Source organism: Bactrocera oleae, chromosome 5 (assembly GCF_042242935.1).
Source record: "Bactrocera oleae isolate idBacOlea1 chromosome 5, idBacOlea1, whole genome shotgun sequence".
In the NCBI taxonomy this organism is placed as follows: domain Eukaryota; kingdom Metazoa; phylum Arthropoda; class Insecta; order Diptera; family Tephritidae; genus Bactrocera; species Bactrocera oleae.
Genome location: NC_091539.1, coordinates 9,022,537 through 9,042,117, shown reverse-complemented (window position 1 = coordinate 9,042,117; position 19,581 = coordinate 9,022,537). Strand labels below are relative to the sequence as shown.

Genomic DNA, 19,581 nt, shown 5'->3' with positions numbered 1-19,581 from the left:
TAACTGTAAAATAGTTTGTATTTGCATTTCATTCTCTTTACTATTATAATTCTTTCATTGTCAAATATGCATCAATTTTATTCTCTGGTTTTGGTTATTTGATAGAATTTTTAATGTATTTTTGGTTTCTGTGTATCTTGTTATAACCTTATATATTACAAAAACATTAGCAATTTTTTTTATTTTGAAACATTTAATATTTTGATTAGCAAAGTGTGTGCCCAGCGCAAACCTTAGGCTGTGTACATACTATCAGTTGAAATATCGATATATTTGCGTACAATTGAAATTATGCCGTAACTCATCATGAATAAACCTGCAATATGCAAAATACCTTACCCACAAACTTTATATATTTTTTTAATAACAACCACGATTTTTCCAATTTTTCATTTACCCTTCATTACCATTTCTAATATGCCGTTTTTTTTGTCCTTCACTCAACGTGTGGTATTTTAATTTCACATTCATCACTTCCAATTCGCTTCTATTTTAATTATCACAGTTCACTTTGTGCGTACAAAATGCTAAAATGCTTGATTAACTTTTTAAGTCCTCCCACACAAGGCTCTACGCGCTTTAGTGATTTTTAGAGTGGAAATTTACTGCGAAAAAGGCGTGCCAAAGGAATATTCAAAAATACATATAACTCTGCAATGCATTTCGACTATTGTGGTCTCGATTATTATGCCTTTTATGTATGCATTTGTGCGCCCCCGCTTCAACTTTGGTACGACTATAGGGCGTCTATTGCTGTCAAAGCGTAATTTGTCATTTCTACGCAGATTTGCACTTGCACTCTGGTCGCATTGCAGGTGCTTTTCATATGACAATAGCTATATTTTTTAATTATGCTTAAGTGGTTGTCGTTTTTTAGTTGGGTGGGTTGCTGTGGTGCTACAGCTTACGTATTGACTTTGTTGTTTTGCCTAAGTATTTTTAAGCCTTTTTCGCATTATAATTTTCGGTCAAAAGCCGATTTTTTAATTGCAATTACAATAAGTTTATTGCGTAAAGTGATTTAATACGTTTAATGAGATTTTCAGTATTTTGCTTGTGCTAGATTTTTTGGTGTTCTTTATAAATATCGAAAATTGTAATAGCGAAATAATTGGAGCATAGTTATAGTTGAGTAATGTGTCTATCGAAAATCGATAACTAATGATTTTGCGACATATTTAGGTGTAGAAATTACGAGCTCTATTCGTTAATTGTTTCGAAACTTCTTGTTGCAGCTCTTTTCAATTTCAAAAGTCTTAGAGTAGAGCGAATCGAACAAGCAACTGACAAAAATTATATAGACTAATATAATAAGAAATTAATAGGATAGCAAACGTTTACATTACCTTTACTTAGTTTTACAAATAATACAAGTTCTAATAAAAAGAAATCCATTCTTTTTTAATTGAAGGTTCTATTTAGCATAGTTACAATGCTCCAATTTGGGTAACATTTACACCGTTTTGCTCGATAACTTGCCGTACCTATTGGTAAAAAAGCTGAAACGATCTATTTTTTTCTTGATGTAAATCATTCACCATAAACTGAAATAGGTAGTGAACACTTGGTATCAGGGCCGTATCATAAAGTGGATACATAAGAAAGTCCCAAGCAAGCTCTCGGAGCCTCTGGCGAGTCACTATCGATACGTATGACGTGGCATTGTTCTTAAGAAACACAATGCCTATTCTATTGTACAAAGCAGATTTCGCTTCTGGGCGATTGCTTCCTTCAGACAGTCCTTATATTCCGAACTAAGAGTTTGGCCGCAGGGATGCAGCTTATAGTGGATGACTCTGCAAATCCAACCAAATACATAGCAATCGATCACGACCATTTGGCCACCATTTGCGCCGTCTCAACGTAGTTCGATTACGACCATTTTCACTTGAGGTTGCCTATGTGATCTACTTTTATCACTAATAATCATTCGCTCAGAAATGGATCGATTTTGTTGCGATTTGCAGATTACCATCCATTTAACCAGTCCAGGTGGTTTTTTTTTTGCGTGTTGTGATTATACATTTAGCTTATTATTATATCCAGCCGTATATAAATGACTTCAAACGATTTTTTGTGCACTGTTTAGCTTCTGGAAAAACAAAAAACTGCTTACCTGACAATCGGACTCGAGGCTTTTCGTTAATTTTATCGAATTTTTCGGTAACTGGCCTGAAACCTGGTGCAAACTGGACTTCGAAATCACCGGTACTTAATCGAGGCAACTAAAATTGCGCGTGTTTGGCTGCCACAATAACCTTGCCATAAACACTATTCCCACTTTATTTTCAGTAATTTAAGCATGCGTTCCTAAAATCTAAATTGTTGCCATTTCCAATTTTTTTAAATTTAAAATTTTTCATATTTATCCATGCAGCATTTTATTTGATCTACTCACCACAAACCAAATGCAAATGTGAGAGCCTCTTAAACTTACCGTAAATTAGTTTATTTCAGTTTCGAAATCCACCCCACATGCTGCTTGCCGCACTTCAACACATACCTTAATTTGTAACAAAATGAAACAGTAACAATGCTAGTGACAGTAATTGGTAAAGAAGTATGAAAAAGGTGCAATAACAACAATAGTAGCACTAGTAGCAGCAGCAGGGGTGCTTTACCACCATGCTTCTAATTCTTTTTTATTTTTTTAGATATTTTTTTTAAGTGCAAATCAAATATGGCTGCCATATAGTAAGCTGTAAGAAAGGCCGCCTATAACTGTTAATATGCAGCGCGGAAAAGAAGGGCGCAAAGCGAAGTGTGAACGCCTGAATGATTACCAACAACTGCTAATGTGTAAACATACGAGTACTTTTCGTCGATTTACAGTTAATTTACGTCGCACTTTACGGCATATATACCTATGTACATATATTATTGTTTTACTGTTGTGCCGGAATCATCAATCATCCCTGTTTTCCTAGTTAAATTTGCTATACGCTATAATAAATAAATATTTCGAGGGTAAAAAACCCACTACATTTAATGTAGACGAAGTGTTGCTGGCGGGCGGTGTTGTAGGAGGAGTGCCAGCGCAACAAAACGGCGGCAGTGTTAATCAACATGAAAAGCAGCACACTTTGGTGTACGGTAATCACCCAATTGATGGCAGCAATACGACGCCGCAACACGTATTTTTCGCTAGCCGGTTTGAGGCGCTCACTAAGTGGCAGCAACTCGATACTTGAAAACGACAATGCGATAACTTGTCGCGCTCTATGGCACTCAAGCAGCAGCAGCAGCAGTAAGCTGTGATTTCCATGCATGTGTTTGTTAATGGGCAATGATGGAGTCGCCGCGCAAATTCATGCACAAATATGGCAGCTTAGCTTGTTAGGGCTGGATGCAGCGCAGGAAATTATTCATTATATATATATACGCAGTGTTGTGTGTTTACTTATTGGGCGGCGCATAGGCTTGCGCGGCAGCCGCTTTTGTCTGCTCGACACCCAACCCAATTGAATGGTAATCACAGCAATTGAAAATAAAGCCAGCATGTAAATAAATCAAAAATAAAGCAAACAAACATAAAGCCGCGTCGCTGAGGACTGCATAGCGTACGTTTGTTGAAACGCGCAATCACAATGCTTCATTTGCAGCTGCTGTTAGAAGCTTCCAGTTGGCGTTTTTAAGTGCTACTTTGCCACTTAATGCGTTTTACAAATAAATATGCATAGAAATTGCATGCTGATACACTGTTCCGTGTGTTTAATATACATAAATTAGTATGAATTCGAAATAATAATTTTTTAAAGATAACTTTTAATAAAAATAAATATATGTTTAAACAACACAGTTTTTATCTGTTTATAATATTTTTTTTCTCTAAGAATTCTGACCCGTTGTCAGAATTGAAATAAAGTCGCGTCAAATTTTTGCGATTAATAGTAATTGAAAACTTATCAAAATAGCTCTTTTAGCGTCTTATATTTTTGTTACTTAAAAAAATTTACGCTCTTTGCTTAATTTACGCTTATGCAAAACAAAAAAATAAAATAAGTTATTACTAATAAGTAAGTAAAATGTTTACTCTTTATTAAGAAAAAAAAATTTGAAGAAGCCTACCAAAGATATAGTATCTTTATTAATAATATCATGGCGCACTATTATGATTTTTACAATATTTACAATTTCTAAACAGAGTATATAATATACTATTATTATTTTGCCGACGGCTCATTTTAACGGCGTTGATTTCTAATAGCACGTAAACCATTTCATACTTATCGATTTTGTCGATTAATTGTTTTCACTAATTATTTGACAGCACATTTGGGGTAAATTTAATTTGTGTTTTAAATTATTTTGTGTTGCGTTTATTTAACAAATTTCAAATTTTAGTGCTTTTAAGTGTGTGTAACATAAAATGTGTGAAAATAGTTTAGGTTTTATGTTAAGTCTATAGTGTGTTTGTGTTGAAGTGTGTCACAAAAGCTTTGCAGGCTGATGCTTGATTGACCTGTAGAAAACGCTGTTACAAGTTCAAAGTACTGTTTTCATATACTTTGTATTGTTAAATATTTTGTTTATATGCTTTTAATAGAGTTTTTCTTCAATTATTTACAGAGACGAGTAGCTGGTTCAAGACATATGGTGAGTACTGTTTCTTTTATTACTTTAAATAGAACGAAAAGCAAAATTTAATGTATTTGCTAGCATCGTATTAAATATATTAAGGTATTTGAACCGTTAAATGTACAAATATATGTGCAATGTATACTTTTTTTTGTTTGTATATGATTGAAAAAATATTTAGTATTATGCAGAATGCCCAAATAATTTGACTGGCATTGTGGGGCTTGTGTGGGTTTAGTTGCTAAGCTTTGTTAAGAATCCGCAATAATTAATTGGGATTATTTAATATATACTTTAATTATATTCGTCTTTTGAATATTTGCATTAACGTTTGTTTTTATTCACCAGCTATATTCAGTCCTCTTGCCTAGCTCTTTTTGATTTGTTTACCTTTACTCTAGCAAAGGCACAAACCATTCATGCAGTGAGCCAATGAAACAATTAGCCATAATTGATATGTGTAACAGCGACATCTGTCGTTGAAAAGTTATACAAAAGAAATTAATTAGTTAATTAGCAAAACTGCATAAAATATTTAATTTATTTATGTATTTTGTCAATATGTAAAGGAAAATTAATTTTTAAATTTTAAACTTTTATAAATCTTGTATTTATAAATTTTTATTTTTAATTTTGTGTGAGTAAGGAACAGTTCTTTTGTGTTGTTTGAGTGCTGACAATTACTACAACACCAATAAAAAGAACAACAAAGCTGCGGTTTTTTCTTATAATATACATGACAAAATTCACGTGAAAAAATTGGTTAATTACTACATAATAATCAACGACAATAATTGAAATTTCTCACCAAGCTCTCCAACAATTTCTGCTGCGCACACATGCTACAAAAGCATAGTAGTAAACAAAAAATAATAAAAAAAACGTTTTATATTCCGCGCATAAAAAATCACCCATAATTAAGCTGTTTCAATGACAGCGCTGAAAACATAATTAAAACTATAATAGACGTGTTTATAATCGGTACAATGTGTGCTTAAATACGGATTAGACATTCAAGAGTGTAATTATGTGCGTGTGAATATGCAAGAGCAGGCGAAAATAAAGCGATTCCAATGATTTTTTAGCAGAGTTCAGTTTTGAACACCTTTCTGGCAGCTGTAAGAGTGCACAACAACAACAACAACAAAGCAATAAAGTAAACTACAAAAGACGCGAAACCATTGTTTAAGCCAATTCGAACAAGCCAACACACACACGATTACTAAAGGGAATTGCAAACAAATAGTTTTAAAATTATTTTTTTTTTGAAGATAATCAAACCTTTTGTACACTCGTAAGCTTTATTGATTGCTATAGCGTTTTACATAATGATATAATTATGCACAAATTGTTAAACTGACAGTTAGCTGCTTAATCGTTGTATATGATTTTTAATTTTTTGCTGTTTTATTTAACATTACGCTGTAATTTGCCAGTGAGATTTCCAAACTACTCAAGTAGCCACTTTTCGTCATTTACGCGCAAGTGCGGCGTTTTATAATTGACAGTTTTGTATATTTTATAATTCATGTTTGTTTATTTTGTTTTATATGTATGTGCGTGTATGTGAGTTAACACTTTAGCCGATTTCTCTGTTTAACTCGTTTGTGAGCGCATTTGACTTCCTCAGTTTGTAGCTTTTATACTTACTCATTGTACATTTGAAAGGATATTTACGGGTCACAACTTCACATTTTTACTAGGGTGGAGCGAAATAAAAAAAATTTATTTTTGCTGGCCTGGAGGTAAAATCTGTAGATTATAAAAAAATTAAATTTTTTTACAAAAAAAAATTTTTTGTTTTACTCTCGAGGCGGCCTTAGTTTTAAAGTAAATTTCGAGTAAAAATTTTTTTGGACAAGAAAAAATTATTTTTGTTTACAACTCTTTACATTTATATAAAAATTACCGAATGTGACGGTTTTTGACTCAAATTTTATTTTAACGCTTAAGGAAAGCATGTTGTCGTTTAGGACTTTGTTTTAAAACTCCAAAAATTACCACAAAAATTTTTTTTAAGTTGATAACTTTAAATTGGCCAGAAAGAGGACTCTCCACAGCTTCTAGAACACTTATCAACATTTTTTTCGAAATAAAAATATGAATTTGTAAGAGAAATTTAGGAATTTAAAAAAATAAAAACTATAAGTACAATAAAGGTATGAAATAAAATATAAAACAAAAACAATAACTAAAACAATAAAGTAAAATAAAAAAATAAAATTAGATAAATTAAAATCAAAACATATACATAACAAAAAAAATTAAACAAAAAAAAAAATAAAACAAAATAAAAATAAATTTAAAAAAATCAAAGCATTTAACAATAAAATGGAAAATAAAAATTAAAAATTAATAAAATAAAAAAACTAAATAAATATTAAAATAAAAAAACGAACATAAATTCAAAAATTAAACAACAAAAAACAAATAAATAAAAATTAAAATAAAAATAAAACAAGTAAGGAAGGGCTAAGTTCGGATGTAACCGAACATTTTATACTCTCGCAAAGTCAAATGGTATACTCGTTTGAGATTTCTTTGTGGATTGACTGATATTTTCGGTAGAAGGTCAACTATAGGCACTGGGGTCCACGTATTTAGTACTTAGGGGCTTAAACAGTTTTGGTTAGATTTAGACAATTTTTGGCCACAAGGTGGCATACTTTAATCGCATTATTCACGCAAAGTTTTACCCCGATATAATCATTGTTGCTTGATATGCATAGTGGAAAGTGAAAGTATCAGATGGAATTGAAAATGGTGTTATATGGGAAATAGGCGTGGTTGTAGTCCGATTTCGCCCATTTTCGCACTATAACATAGTAACATATGAAACGAACGTTATGCACCGAATTTGGTTAAAATCGGTTAAGCAGATCTCAAGATATGGGGTTTCACCTAAAAATGGGCTGTGCCACGCCCACTGTCTAATTTTGAACGCGGTTCCTATTAAGTCATCTTAGACCATCTCAGAGATAAAATTTAATGTCTCTGGCGTGTTTAGTGCTTGATTTATCGCGCTTTTAGTAGTTTTTAACAGTACCGTTATATGGGGAGTGGGCGGAGTTGCCACCCGATTTCAACTATTTTCACACCGTCAATAGAAGTGCTAAAAACATTTGCTTCCAGTGAATTTTGTTATTATGGCATTAGCGGTTTAGGAGATATGCACATTAAACCTATTAGAGGCGGGACCACGCCCACTTTTTAAAAAAAAATTTTGACTGCAGATGCCCCTCCCTAATATGATCCTGTGTACCAAATAACAGTCTTGTATCTTATTGCGGAGCTTAGTTATGGCAAGTTATTTGTTTTTGATTAATGGCGTTTTGTGGGCGTGGCAGTGGTCCGATTACGCCCATCTGCAATACCAACCGTCTCACGGTACCATGAAACATGTCTACCAAGTTTCATAAAGATATCTCAATTTTTACTCAAGTTAGAGCTTGCACGGACGGACGGACAGACGGACAGACGGACGGACAGACGGACGGACGGACAGACAGTCACCCGGATTTCAACTCGTCTCTTCATCCTGATCATTTATATATATATAACCCTATATCTAACTCGATTAATTTTAGGTGATACAAACAACCGTTAGGTGAACAAAACTATTATACTCTGTAGCAACAGGTTGCGAGAGTATAAAAATATATATTAAAAAAAAGAAACTTAAATTCAAATATAAAACAACAAAAAATAAATAAATAAAACTTAAAATAAAATTTTAAAAATTTAAGAAACTTAAATAAATAGAAGAAACTTAAATAAATAAAAATAAAACAAAAAAAAAAAAATTTAAAAACATAGTTAAAATAAAATAAAAGTTAAAATAAATAAATAATAATAAAAGAAGTCAGCGAAAATAATTCATGACATAATATGAAAATAATAATTATCAAAGTAAGTATCCAAAAATATAATAATATAATTAATGCCTTAAAAAATAAAATTTAACAAAATAGAAAATCAAAATAAAAACTGTATAAATAAAGCTTACATGCATCATATCATGCCATAAAATATGAATATAAAAGTAATTAAAAGTAAAGAAATCGATAATGAAACAAAAATGCATACCAAATTCAAAGTTCGATGAGCTTTTGATTTCCACATCAAAAAAAAATTCTTTTATATCGTCAAAGGATCTTAAGAACACCTTGTAGGCATGTAGGCTAGTTGGAAATGATTTGAAGGCTAGAAAAGTTCCATTTCTAAGCAAAAAAAAAAAAATAATTTGATGAAACCAACATCAGCTTGTTCGGATCTCATGGTAAAATATATGTAAGACCTATAAATACAACCTTCGATCCTAAACACACCGTACAGACTATCAAACATGGAGGAGGCAATATTATGCTATAGAGATGCTTTTCCGCCCAGGATTTAAACCGATATTTTAGTTAAAAGACAAAATGTGTGCTCTAGACTACGTAAATATACTTGAAAAGTTGAAGCTACCAAATCCGAGGAAGATATGATTTTTAACTGGGAGTTCATGCCTCAAAACTTGTTATGAAATGGACCAAACAATTAATATGATGTAGTGGCCTGCCCAATCCCCTGGCTTAAATTCAATAGAGCAATTATTTGTGGGGAATATTAAAAAAGTCAATTGCTGGTTTTAACAAAAAAATAAAGAAGAACTTTTGGAAAATATTATATCCGAGTGATATGCTTTACTTCCCAACTTGCGCCAATATGGTCAATTGGATGGCCACATCGGTGCTCTGCAATCTTAAAAAGTCAAAGGTGTAGCACCAGATATTATTTAAATAAATGTTTTCATAATGTAATTTGAACAAATCCACTATTTTTTAGTTTTCCAAGCGGAAAAAATTAAATAAATTTTTTTGTTAATAAAAAATGATAAAAACACGTTTTTTTATAATAAAGATTGCTCATATTAATATAAAAAAATACTAGGTATTGTTACGTACGAAACATTTGAGCACAAAATATCTTAAATATAAAATTTTACTTAAATTTTAAATAAATAAAAGCGCAAAATGTGCAAAAACAATCATAAAAATACAAATAATTAAATTGATAACAACGTTAAATATTACATTTTTTTTTAAATAAAACTTGTTTGAAAATGTTTGGCTATATAATAGAATAAAATTCGATTATCTTTCGTAACTAAAATTTAGTAGAAACCAAAACTGATAATGAATCACATAAAAATAAATTTAAAACATAAATTACAAATTATTATAAAACCAAAAAGACAGAGTGAATCGCATAAAAATAATAAATTAAAAAAATTAATTAGATATGATCTTAAAAAGTAAAAAATATAATTGTGTAATAAAGCAAAAAAGTATTTCATTGTTTCTTTTTTATTAAATATTGAACACAGAAAAAATAAAATTAATATTTAATTTATGATTCAAAAAATTTAAATGAATGAATTAAACATTATCGAGTTTGAAAACAAAAAATGAAGAGAGTTAAATTATAATTGGTTTTAAATTTATAATTAAAAATATTATAAATTTAATTTAATATATAATTTAAAAATAATGTTATATTATTATTAAATAATTAATTATATTTAAATAAAAAAGACTGAACTGCATTAGAAACAATTAGCAGATTTTGAAAATAATAGTAAGAATGCAAATGAAATTAAAAATTTTTATTTAACCAACAATAAAACAAATTAAATTTATTTAAAAAAAAATTAAAATTATATTTATAATTTAAAAAAATTTTAATAAAATTTATAAAAAAAAATTAAGTATAACATTTACATTATTTTTATGTTATATAACATTTAACTTTAAATACAAAAAAAAAACTGAACTGAAATACAAACAATTAAATTGCAGATTGTGAAAATAATAATAAAAATTAATAATTTGTATTTAAATTACAATAAAACAAATTGAATTTATATTAAAAAAAAATTAAAAATATATTTATAATTTAAAAAAATTTAAATTAAATTTATAATTAAAAAAAATTTAAATTATATTTGTAATTTAAAAAATATCAAATTCAATTTATCATTAAAAAAATTAAGTTTAACCATTACATTTTTTTTATATTATACAACATTAAATTTTAATTAAAAAAAAAGACAAAACTGAACAAATTAATTTGCGGAATTGAAAAAAATAGGAAATGCATAAAATGGAATAAAAGTATCGACATTACAAAACAGAAATTTAAATAAAATTTAGAATTAAGTTTTTAATAAATATATTAATTAACAGTTAATTTATTAATAAAAAAAATTAAATAAATATTTAAATTTATAATTTAAAAAAATTTTAATAAATTTGAAATTAACATTTAATGTATGATTCACAAAAATTATTTTAATAAATATATATATATAATATATTAATAAAATATTTAAAACCCTAAAAAATTAAAAAAAAAATAAACTTTCCAGTAAGACGTTTTTAAACTTGATTACAGAAGTCTTGTCTTTATTAATGCTATATACTGGTAAGGGTGGCTCTCATCGGTGTCTTTTTTTTATGTAGAGCTAAAGGTACGCTTTGGTGCTAGTACCCATTGATAACGGACCAAATTATAAAATATAAAACCAATTCAAATGCCACGGCGTAACCAAACAATGGTTTTATTTCTATTACAAAAATAATCTACGAGTAAAGTAGGACTCTCTACTAATAGTGAATACGTCATTCGACTAAAAGCGCTTAAAAAGAGTTGACGAAGTCAAAGCACAGCTATGCGAGCGCTGAAGCCACGCTGTCTGACAGCGCAAAAGCGGCGATATGAATTATTAATGGCACAAAAGCAATGAAAGGTAAAACACTAATGAGGAAACTTCACTGCAAGTGCAAACAAAAAGTAATAAAAAAACAAGAAGCAAGCTAGCTTTTAAACCGAGCCAACACGCTGCGTTCGCCATGAATGAGTGTCGGTTCGGTCAGCGTGCGCGCATGCGCAATGATTTTTTCATACTTGTGTGTGTAATTTGATATTTTCACATTTCGATTTCATACTCTTTTGCGTTCGCTTATTTCATTAGAATTCCTTACAAAGCATTCCACGCGTACGCATTACCGTTTTTTCTGCAGTTTTTAGCAAAACAATTGAAATGTCGTGCGTGATTTGGGCTACAAAATACACATGCCTCTACTCTAGTCCACTCCCGTCTCCTCTATTGGAATTTTGCATTCTACCTTGCTTTTATTGTTGTACACTTTGTGCTGCTAACTGTGTGCTATGAATCATCCGCGTCGCACCAACGAAAGGGAATTCCTTGTAATCCTATTAAAGTCTTATTTACTTGCTGTTAGACACTGGCTCATTGTTAATTAACTTTAATGGGTTTTTGTTGTTATTTGTGCGTTTTGCAATAGCTGAGGAATCGCAATCGTTCGCTGTCAAAATAAAAATATTAAATTTCTGCGCTATGTATGGCTCAAGTGTAGAGCGGAATACGATATTTTGCTATAAATCTCTTTTGCTCAGTTTCAGTGGAAGGAAGTTAATACTTAAAGGTTATAATTTCAATTTTTTTTTTTGTGGAAAATTACGTTTAATATAACAATATATTGTTTTGAACATTTAATTTCGGTCTAAAATTTTGATTTTCCTACTTTTGTACGTGCGCCGTGTACTTTGCACTCATGAACGAAACTTCGAACTCCGTTCCCACGACAGTCGGACCTACCTTTTAACTGGCCAAGGACTGTCCACTCGACAGCAAGAACGGTCAAACCAAAATCTCAAAACTTGCTTTAGTTATTGTTGTTGTTGTTGTGTTTATTAAAACGCCATTTAGCGGTAATACTATGCGTTGTTTTTAAGGAAGTCATCAAACGGGCGCAGGAAACACTTAGTCTTCAAAGATGTTACTTAAAAGTCCTCAGTTATGGAAGCTTCCTACAACATCTTGCTTTTATTTTTACTCTATGCGCTAAAATCTATATATGTTGTTATAGCGGCCACTTAAACTGTACTTAGCATCATGGTAGCAAATTTTTTAGGGATGTCATCTAGCGGGTGGTCCATAAAACGAGCTGATGCCACGTAATTGTACCATACAAAGTAGGTAACACCTTACTTACTTACTGAGGGGATATATAAGTGAACCTACAAGTACAAAGAGTTGGTTAGCGCCTGGTTTGTGCAGGACATGTCTACGGTAACTCGTAGTACAGTGTGAGGAGTAGAAGTCCAGCCCGAAACAGTATACAAACCGCAATTGCATGGTGAATATTTCAGTCTCCCGAGGCAAATTAACCTCTTGGTTCGCAATTGATCATGCTAGCGTTATCAGAACCTCTTTCGTAACCAGAGAGTTGCTAAAAATGTTAACTGTGTTCTGCAAAACATACGGAAGATATTGCTCATATTATTTTGAGGAATGCTGGCAAGTTAACAATCCTTGGTCAGATAACGAACCGAACTTTTTTCCAGTTACGTAGACGCAACAGTCTTAGGTTTCGGCAGTAAACATATAGCGGGTTTGGTTGTCGGTTCATCTTAAAGTGGTTCGAACAATGCGGCGGGTTTACTGGATACGCAGGTTTGATTGTTTTAAACAGCGCTCTTAAGATTATCAAGCGAAAAATCTTCATATTTCAGTGGATTGTTTATTGGTGTTTAAATTATGTTCGGTATGCTACCCTCATACAAAATCCACTGTTTTGAACGACAGTATATTCTGAGCGACATTAACTAAAACTGTCTTCGGGCCTAATTTTCGAGCTTTTTTCTATTTGGTCCTAAAAATCTCGAAAAATAAAAAGCAAAAGTTAATGTGGGAACTTGCGGCAAAATTTTAGCTCGAAAATTCCCCTCTCACTTTGATAAACAAAGCAGTACTGCCCTAATTTAACCACGTGCTCTCCATCCAAATATCTGTATAAACGTTTTTCATTAACTTCATCTGATTCTAAAGGTAAAAAAATTAATTTTGAGTGGAAATATCTGAGTGTAACGATTTTCTAAAAACTAGGATATGATATCGGAACTTTTGAAGAAAATTTAACCCAAGTTTTTGAGCAGATTAGTTTTTAAAGGAATTCGTACTAAGGAATTCAATAAGAAGTCTATGGGTATGGATCTATGGGATGGTCCATTAATAGTTTTTATGAGTAATTATGTATTACAGAAATGTACGTGTAGGTTTATTTTCCCTGTCGAGGGGTATTGCAAAGAAATTAGGATAAAAACTAGTTCCTGACTTTGCGGAGTAGTAGTTGATCTCTACGGTTGTAGCAAGATTAACTGCCATCTAAAAAGCACAGCCCATGAGAATCGAAATTCGTTCTAGCATACGACCTGTTTAAGCATACCAACTTAGTAAGGATGAAGAGCGATTACAGAGAGACCCAAAGAAAACCAATAATTTTACAGTTGAAACTCCTCAAATCTACACTACGGTATACACTAACTCAGCACTTGAGAACAGTAACAAAAGTACTAATTATTCCAACAAAAGTCGAATTTTAGAGCAGCAATGCAACAACAACCAAGCACGCAGTGAATGCGAGTAAACAAAAAAAGCAAATGAATGCAATGAACGGCTGCGTTTTATAAATTGGCGTACTCCATTAATCGAAGCGGCAATGTGGATGACGCACAACAGCAACAACTATGTAAAATTCATAGTTGTAAAGAGCTTTACAAAGCAACAACTACGTTTACATTTCAACGGAAGGTTGAAGGACTTGCCTTTTGTTGTTGTGCGCCGTATGAATGGCAACAAAAATCACACCAACACAGCGATGAGCAAAACAAAAATGGTAGGAGAGTCACGCATACGCGCGCAAATCGCACACTAACACATGCATAACGCGCCAGTATTCCAACTGGAATATTTCCAATTGGAACCAATATACTGGAAAGCAGTATGCATTAAGCGCGTGCGAACAGTGCGACAAGCGGCGCGCCATTTGTGCGCTTAGCTAGTTGCACCGTTTACGCTTGCGACGCACATGTAGGCGTGTTAACGCGCATGCGCCATATTGCTTAGCGTAAAGCGGCAGGGGAAATGCCTCACATGGCTGCTGTATGTGTAAGCAGTGCAGCTAGCGAGCGCAACTAACTGTGTATACACATGTTGTGCCGTTCGGACGCCGGCGCTGTCTTCATGTACCGTGTTTGAGGTTGACGCCCAATGTTTTGTGCGAGCACCGGGGTTTTTGACTATGCGCATGCAATGTGAATTAAGTGTAGCGCGAGTGCCGCAGCAAAGCCTGTTGGTTTGCTGGTCGGCGCTGAGAGTTGATGAGATTTACCGTAAGTAAATAAAAAAAAAGAATTGAAATACAACAACTACTAAGGTAAAAGCTGCTATGTAAATGAGAGTGTAGTAAAGCAACAACAAGTGGCGTATTATGTTTGCAACAACAACAATTGTCAAGCGTACGCTTGCTGCTACAATATTTTTTTTTTTTATATTACTAAAAAACGCTTTTTGTTTTTGCATCTGTTTCTCATGCGCAAATCTTCGTGAGCAACATAAGAAATGCATTGAAAAAGCATTAATAAAATTACAACAACAAGAATAATAAATATATATATGTATATACACTTAGCTTTGGCATCGCATGACTACTTGCCGCTTGCATATGTCGCATGCCGCGTGTGCCATGCAAATGCGTACGTTTGTCTGCCACTAGCGCCATTACGCCACTGCCACATGCCACAAACGCTATGCCGTTGATGATTTCGCATTTCGCCTAACAGCCATAGTTAGCGCGTCGGAGCGCTGTGCTCGTTGTTGTCGTCGCCAGCCAGCCAGCGCCGTTACTTACTTTACTTGCTGTCGTTTGGACAAAACTCTCGGTGCGCTTGCAATCGGCCAACAGTTGTACGTGGAAATTATGGCGAATTTGTTGTGTATTTTATGCGAAATTATCGGCGCTTGACATTTTTGCAAAAATTTACGTAAATTATTGTACTTATGTGCGGCAGGCATTAACTAGCGCGCCACGCTTTTTATTGTGCGCCACTAAAGTATGCTTCGTGTTAAACGCGTCACTCAGCGCGTTATTTACAGTTGTTGCGCTGTTGATTGCCCTGCTCGCGAGGCAATGTACTGAAGCGTTTTCTATGTGCGCTCACAGTGTGTTCGGTTGGAGCGCGTATTCGTATGTGCGTTTGTTTGTTTCGTGTGTGCGCGCTCAAATAAACCGGTTTATTGCTAGTTAATATTTTGCGCTTGCTGCGACGCGTCAAAATAAAAAAAAGACATACGCGTGACGCATTGTAACTTCGTGTAAGTGCATAAGAGGCGTCAGTGCGGTGTTTCTATGAGTAGTGAAAGCATGGCTGCTACTATTTGACTAAAAAGTTGATTTCCAAAGCAAATTGATGTAATAGATGTTCAATACTCGCTATGAAATTTATCTCTTAGAGTTAGTATGTATTTTTTTCTCTTATTTTAATTTATAAAACGGATAGCTCATTCCTTTAGCTTTAAAATGTTAAGAATAGAGAGTTGCGAGATTAAATAGGTGCTTCCATAGAGTTGTTATAGTTTTTGTCGAGCATTTTTTTATTTTGTTTTGTGCTTGCCGCCTTTTGAACCACTTTTTTTTATGTATAAAAATCCACAATCCACAATATTTTTTTTTTAAATTTCTTATAAATAGTCTGCCATAAATTACAATTTTCTTAATATACGCAGCAGCTATTTATTGTTGAAATTCCTTGTTTCCAAATTTTTTCGCTGTATTATTATTACTTTTACCCAAAACATATGTTTTTTCCTTAAAAACTCGAATTGCTTTCCAAATATAATCAACTTAATGGATATCGCATTTAAATTATTTTTTTGTTATAAAGTTTTAAATTTTTTTTTTATAAATTTTAATAAAATATATATAATCAGCTTAATGGATTTCGCAATGAAATTATTTTTTTTTTTTAATAAAATATGTTTTTTTTTATAAAAACTTTCTAAAAAATTTAAAAAAATATGTGTTTTTCAAACATTTTCTTTTTTCCTAAAAATTCTTTTCTCCCAAAGTTTTTTCTTCAAAAATCGATATTCTAAAAAGTTTTTTCTTAAACATTTTCTTTTTTCCGTTTAAATTTCTATTTTCCTAAAATATTACTTTTCCTTAAAAGTGTGTTCTGTGTATCAATAATATTTAATTTTTTATTTTTTAAATGGAAATTCTAAAAATTTGTTCCTTAAATTTTTTTTCTAACATGTTTTTTCCTTGCAAAATACCCTTTCTGCAGGTTGCAACAATTCTAGATTTGCAAGAAAATTCTTAATAAGTGTAGTTAAGGCTTTCTAAATTGTTTCCTAAAAGTTTTCCGACGAAATTTTTTTTATAAATTTAGTTAGTGTTTCCAAGCTATCTACATTATAATATGAGACATTAGCATAACGTCTTTTACAAATTTCGAAATTAAGCTTTGACAACCTGTACTTCGTACTCAATGTCGAACTTCTTCCGTTAACTATGTAGTAGTGGAATCTCTCGTCAGATGACAGCACACCTCCAAGTATCGTTCGAGTGTATTTCTGCCCTCAATTTTTCGAAGGTATGTTCAAACTTTTTGGAACCCGCAGAAATCATCCAAAACAATTGAAAAATAAATCAAATATCGAAGAAAGTTCCATAGATCAGACTTTTTCCCGTCAAATCATCATTTCATCTGGTTTGCGAAGAAATTCGATTGGAATGAGCGGGCTGTGTCATATGAAAACGCTGATTAGTGAGCTTTTTTAATAAAAATTTGAAATTGGATGAGAAAATTACAGATATAAAGTTTCAAAGAATTTTCTACCATTGTTAGCTTCACGCTATTCAAACCCGGCACAGACGAAACCGTCTTCTGTGGATGGTAACTCTTTTCTACCATCTTCGACTGGGGTCTTCCTTGGTAGAAGGTCGTCAAACCAGTTCCTCAAAAGCTATGTTTCGACATACATACATGTGAAACTAGGAAAGTGTTTCTGATTTGAGTGCACGTTATTTGCACTTTGGAGTTTAAGAAAAATGCAGGTTATGATTAAGGTAGGAATAGTTATGAATCACTGTGCTATTTTGAGTCATGCGAGGACAATGAAGCTTCATCTGTGAATCTTTTATATGGTTCGGAATTGATATCTAGAATTAATGCAACAGAAAGGGTTCCAGTTTTAGCATTTTATTAGGTTTCTACATTTTATTAGACCTAAACCTACTTGTTAATAAGTATATTAAGCCTTTTCTCACTTGGCCGACGGTGTCTTCTCGATTATATATAGGTATGAAGAACATCGTCTATAATATGTTTCTTAAGAAATGAAAGATAGAAAAAAGTTCAGTTCTTTTTTTTTTGGTCCAAAGTTTTGACTTTTAATGGTTGTACCGCAAAAATGCAGAGTCGGTGCACTTAAAAATTACTTATAGTTTGTATTTAGCCCATTCAGATGATAATAACGGATTGCAAATAAACAAATAAACTTATGAAGTGAAAATTGAACAAAAATTTTAAATGAAAGTAAAAAACTTGTGAAAGTGAAATTAAAAAAAAAAATTATCAACGCTGGATTAATTTATCTAATTAAAATTGCAAATAACTGCATTTTCCAAAAAAAAAAAAACATCGTCATAAAAAAAATATGCCACAACGTTCACCATTCGCCATACAAGAGCTGCTCGGCTTGAGCAATTCAGCCGCAGCAGCAGCCGCCGTGGCCGCAGCCGTCGCTAAAACACACGAACCCATCGCAAGTGGCAGCGAGCTCAAAGACCACGACACGCCGTCTGCGAAAACAAAAGAACCTGTGGTAGCAGCGACTACGGAGGGCACACCGTCACCCACGGCAACAGCAACGCGTACGCCATCGCCCAATCAGCCAGCGTTGGCTGCCAATAGCAGCAGCAGCGGCAGCGCTAGCAGTTCAACCACTTCATTAAACACGACCGCAACTGTGGGCAGTAGTGCGCCCACACTGTCGGCGTCCGTGGTCACTACGGCAGCAAATGGCAGTATTGCAACCGGGTCGTTTAGTGTTGCCGCCGAACAACAACAGCAACAACAACAACAACAGCATGCTGTACAACAACACCAACAACAGCAGCAACATCATCATCACCAGATGACAATGGCTGCTGCTGCTGCCTCACGCATGGCCTACTTCAATGCACATGCCGCGGTTGCAGCTGCATTTTTGCCACATAATCTAAGTAGTGGCGGTGCTGCGGCGGCGGCAGCCCAACATACTACCAATTTGCATGCATTGCAACAACATCATAATCATCATCATCATCACCAGTTGCAACTGCAGTCACATCATGCACACGGACATCCGCCGCATCATTTGTTGCATGCACAGGGTAAGTGGCGATTTGTGGCCTTTGCAATATGAATTATAGTGCACGCAGGCAAATACCGTTATAAGTTTCTGTAATATATAATAAATATTTCGTTGTGAGTTTGCAAGCTCCTACATTTTTATTTTTATAAATCTGTTTGCGTAAGGTTTGAATTATTAGTTACCTTCTAGACCCGAACTTAGCTATTAGGGTTAGCTACAACTACAGTTGTGCTACAGCTGAGTCCATGAGCTTTTTTCAATACCATTTGATTACATCTCATTAGTCGATAGCCAGCCTTCTACCTCACCAATTTATCGGCGTAGGCATGAAACCGGAACTGCTGGAATGCAGTGGTTAGCGTGAAATTTTAAGCTTAGTTTTTTATAGGTGTTTAGCTTTGTTTTCTTTAATTTTTAAGCACTGTTCTTTTCTATTATATCATTTTCATTCGATTTCCTTGTAGCATTGCACGCCTAAAAAACAGTGATCCAGCGGGTCTACGGTTCCCTCGCTGACATTGTCATCTGACGTAGTAATTTAATATTTTACGGTTGGATGTTTGGATAGTCTGAACAGTTAAGTGGCCTTGACTATTTATTTTAATGCTTTCTAATAACGCACTGACCGGAATTTTATGAATATCTATTACTAGTTTGGCTTAAATAACGCGTGAGGTGAACTTTCTATGCAGTTTTTTTTCTCATTCGTCAGGCAGCTGCTACAATGGTGTGGCAAC

The 19,581-nt window shown here is 33.0% G+C and overlaps 2 protein-coding genes across 3 annotated transcripts in view; one reads left to right on the top strand and one right to left on the bottom strand.

The window, feature by feature from the left end:
- The window catches only part of Neb-cGP (ATP synthase membrane subunit K, mitochondrial), a 230,645-nt gene that overhangs the window by 146,956 nt on the left and 64,108 nt on the right, over positions 1-19,581 (bottom strand). The gene's annotated exons all lie outside the window — the stretch shown is intronic.
- Positions 17,966-19,581, top strand: part of Vsx2 (Visual system homeobox 2) — a 138,630-nt gene continuing 137,014 nt past the window's right edge. For both annotated transcript variants that reach the window (XM_070109585.1, XM_070109584.1), the window contains exon 1: positions 17,966-18,863. In XM_070109585.1, the coding sequence (XP_069965686.1) occupies positions 18,146-18,863 (718 nt within the window). In that variant the 5' untranslated portion in view covers positions 17,966-18,145. The remainder of the gene's footprint in view (positions 18,864-19,581) is intronic.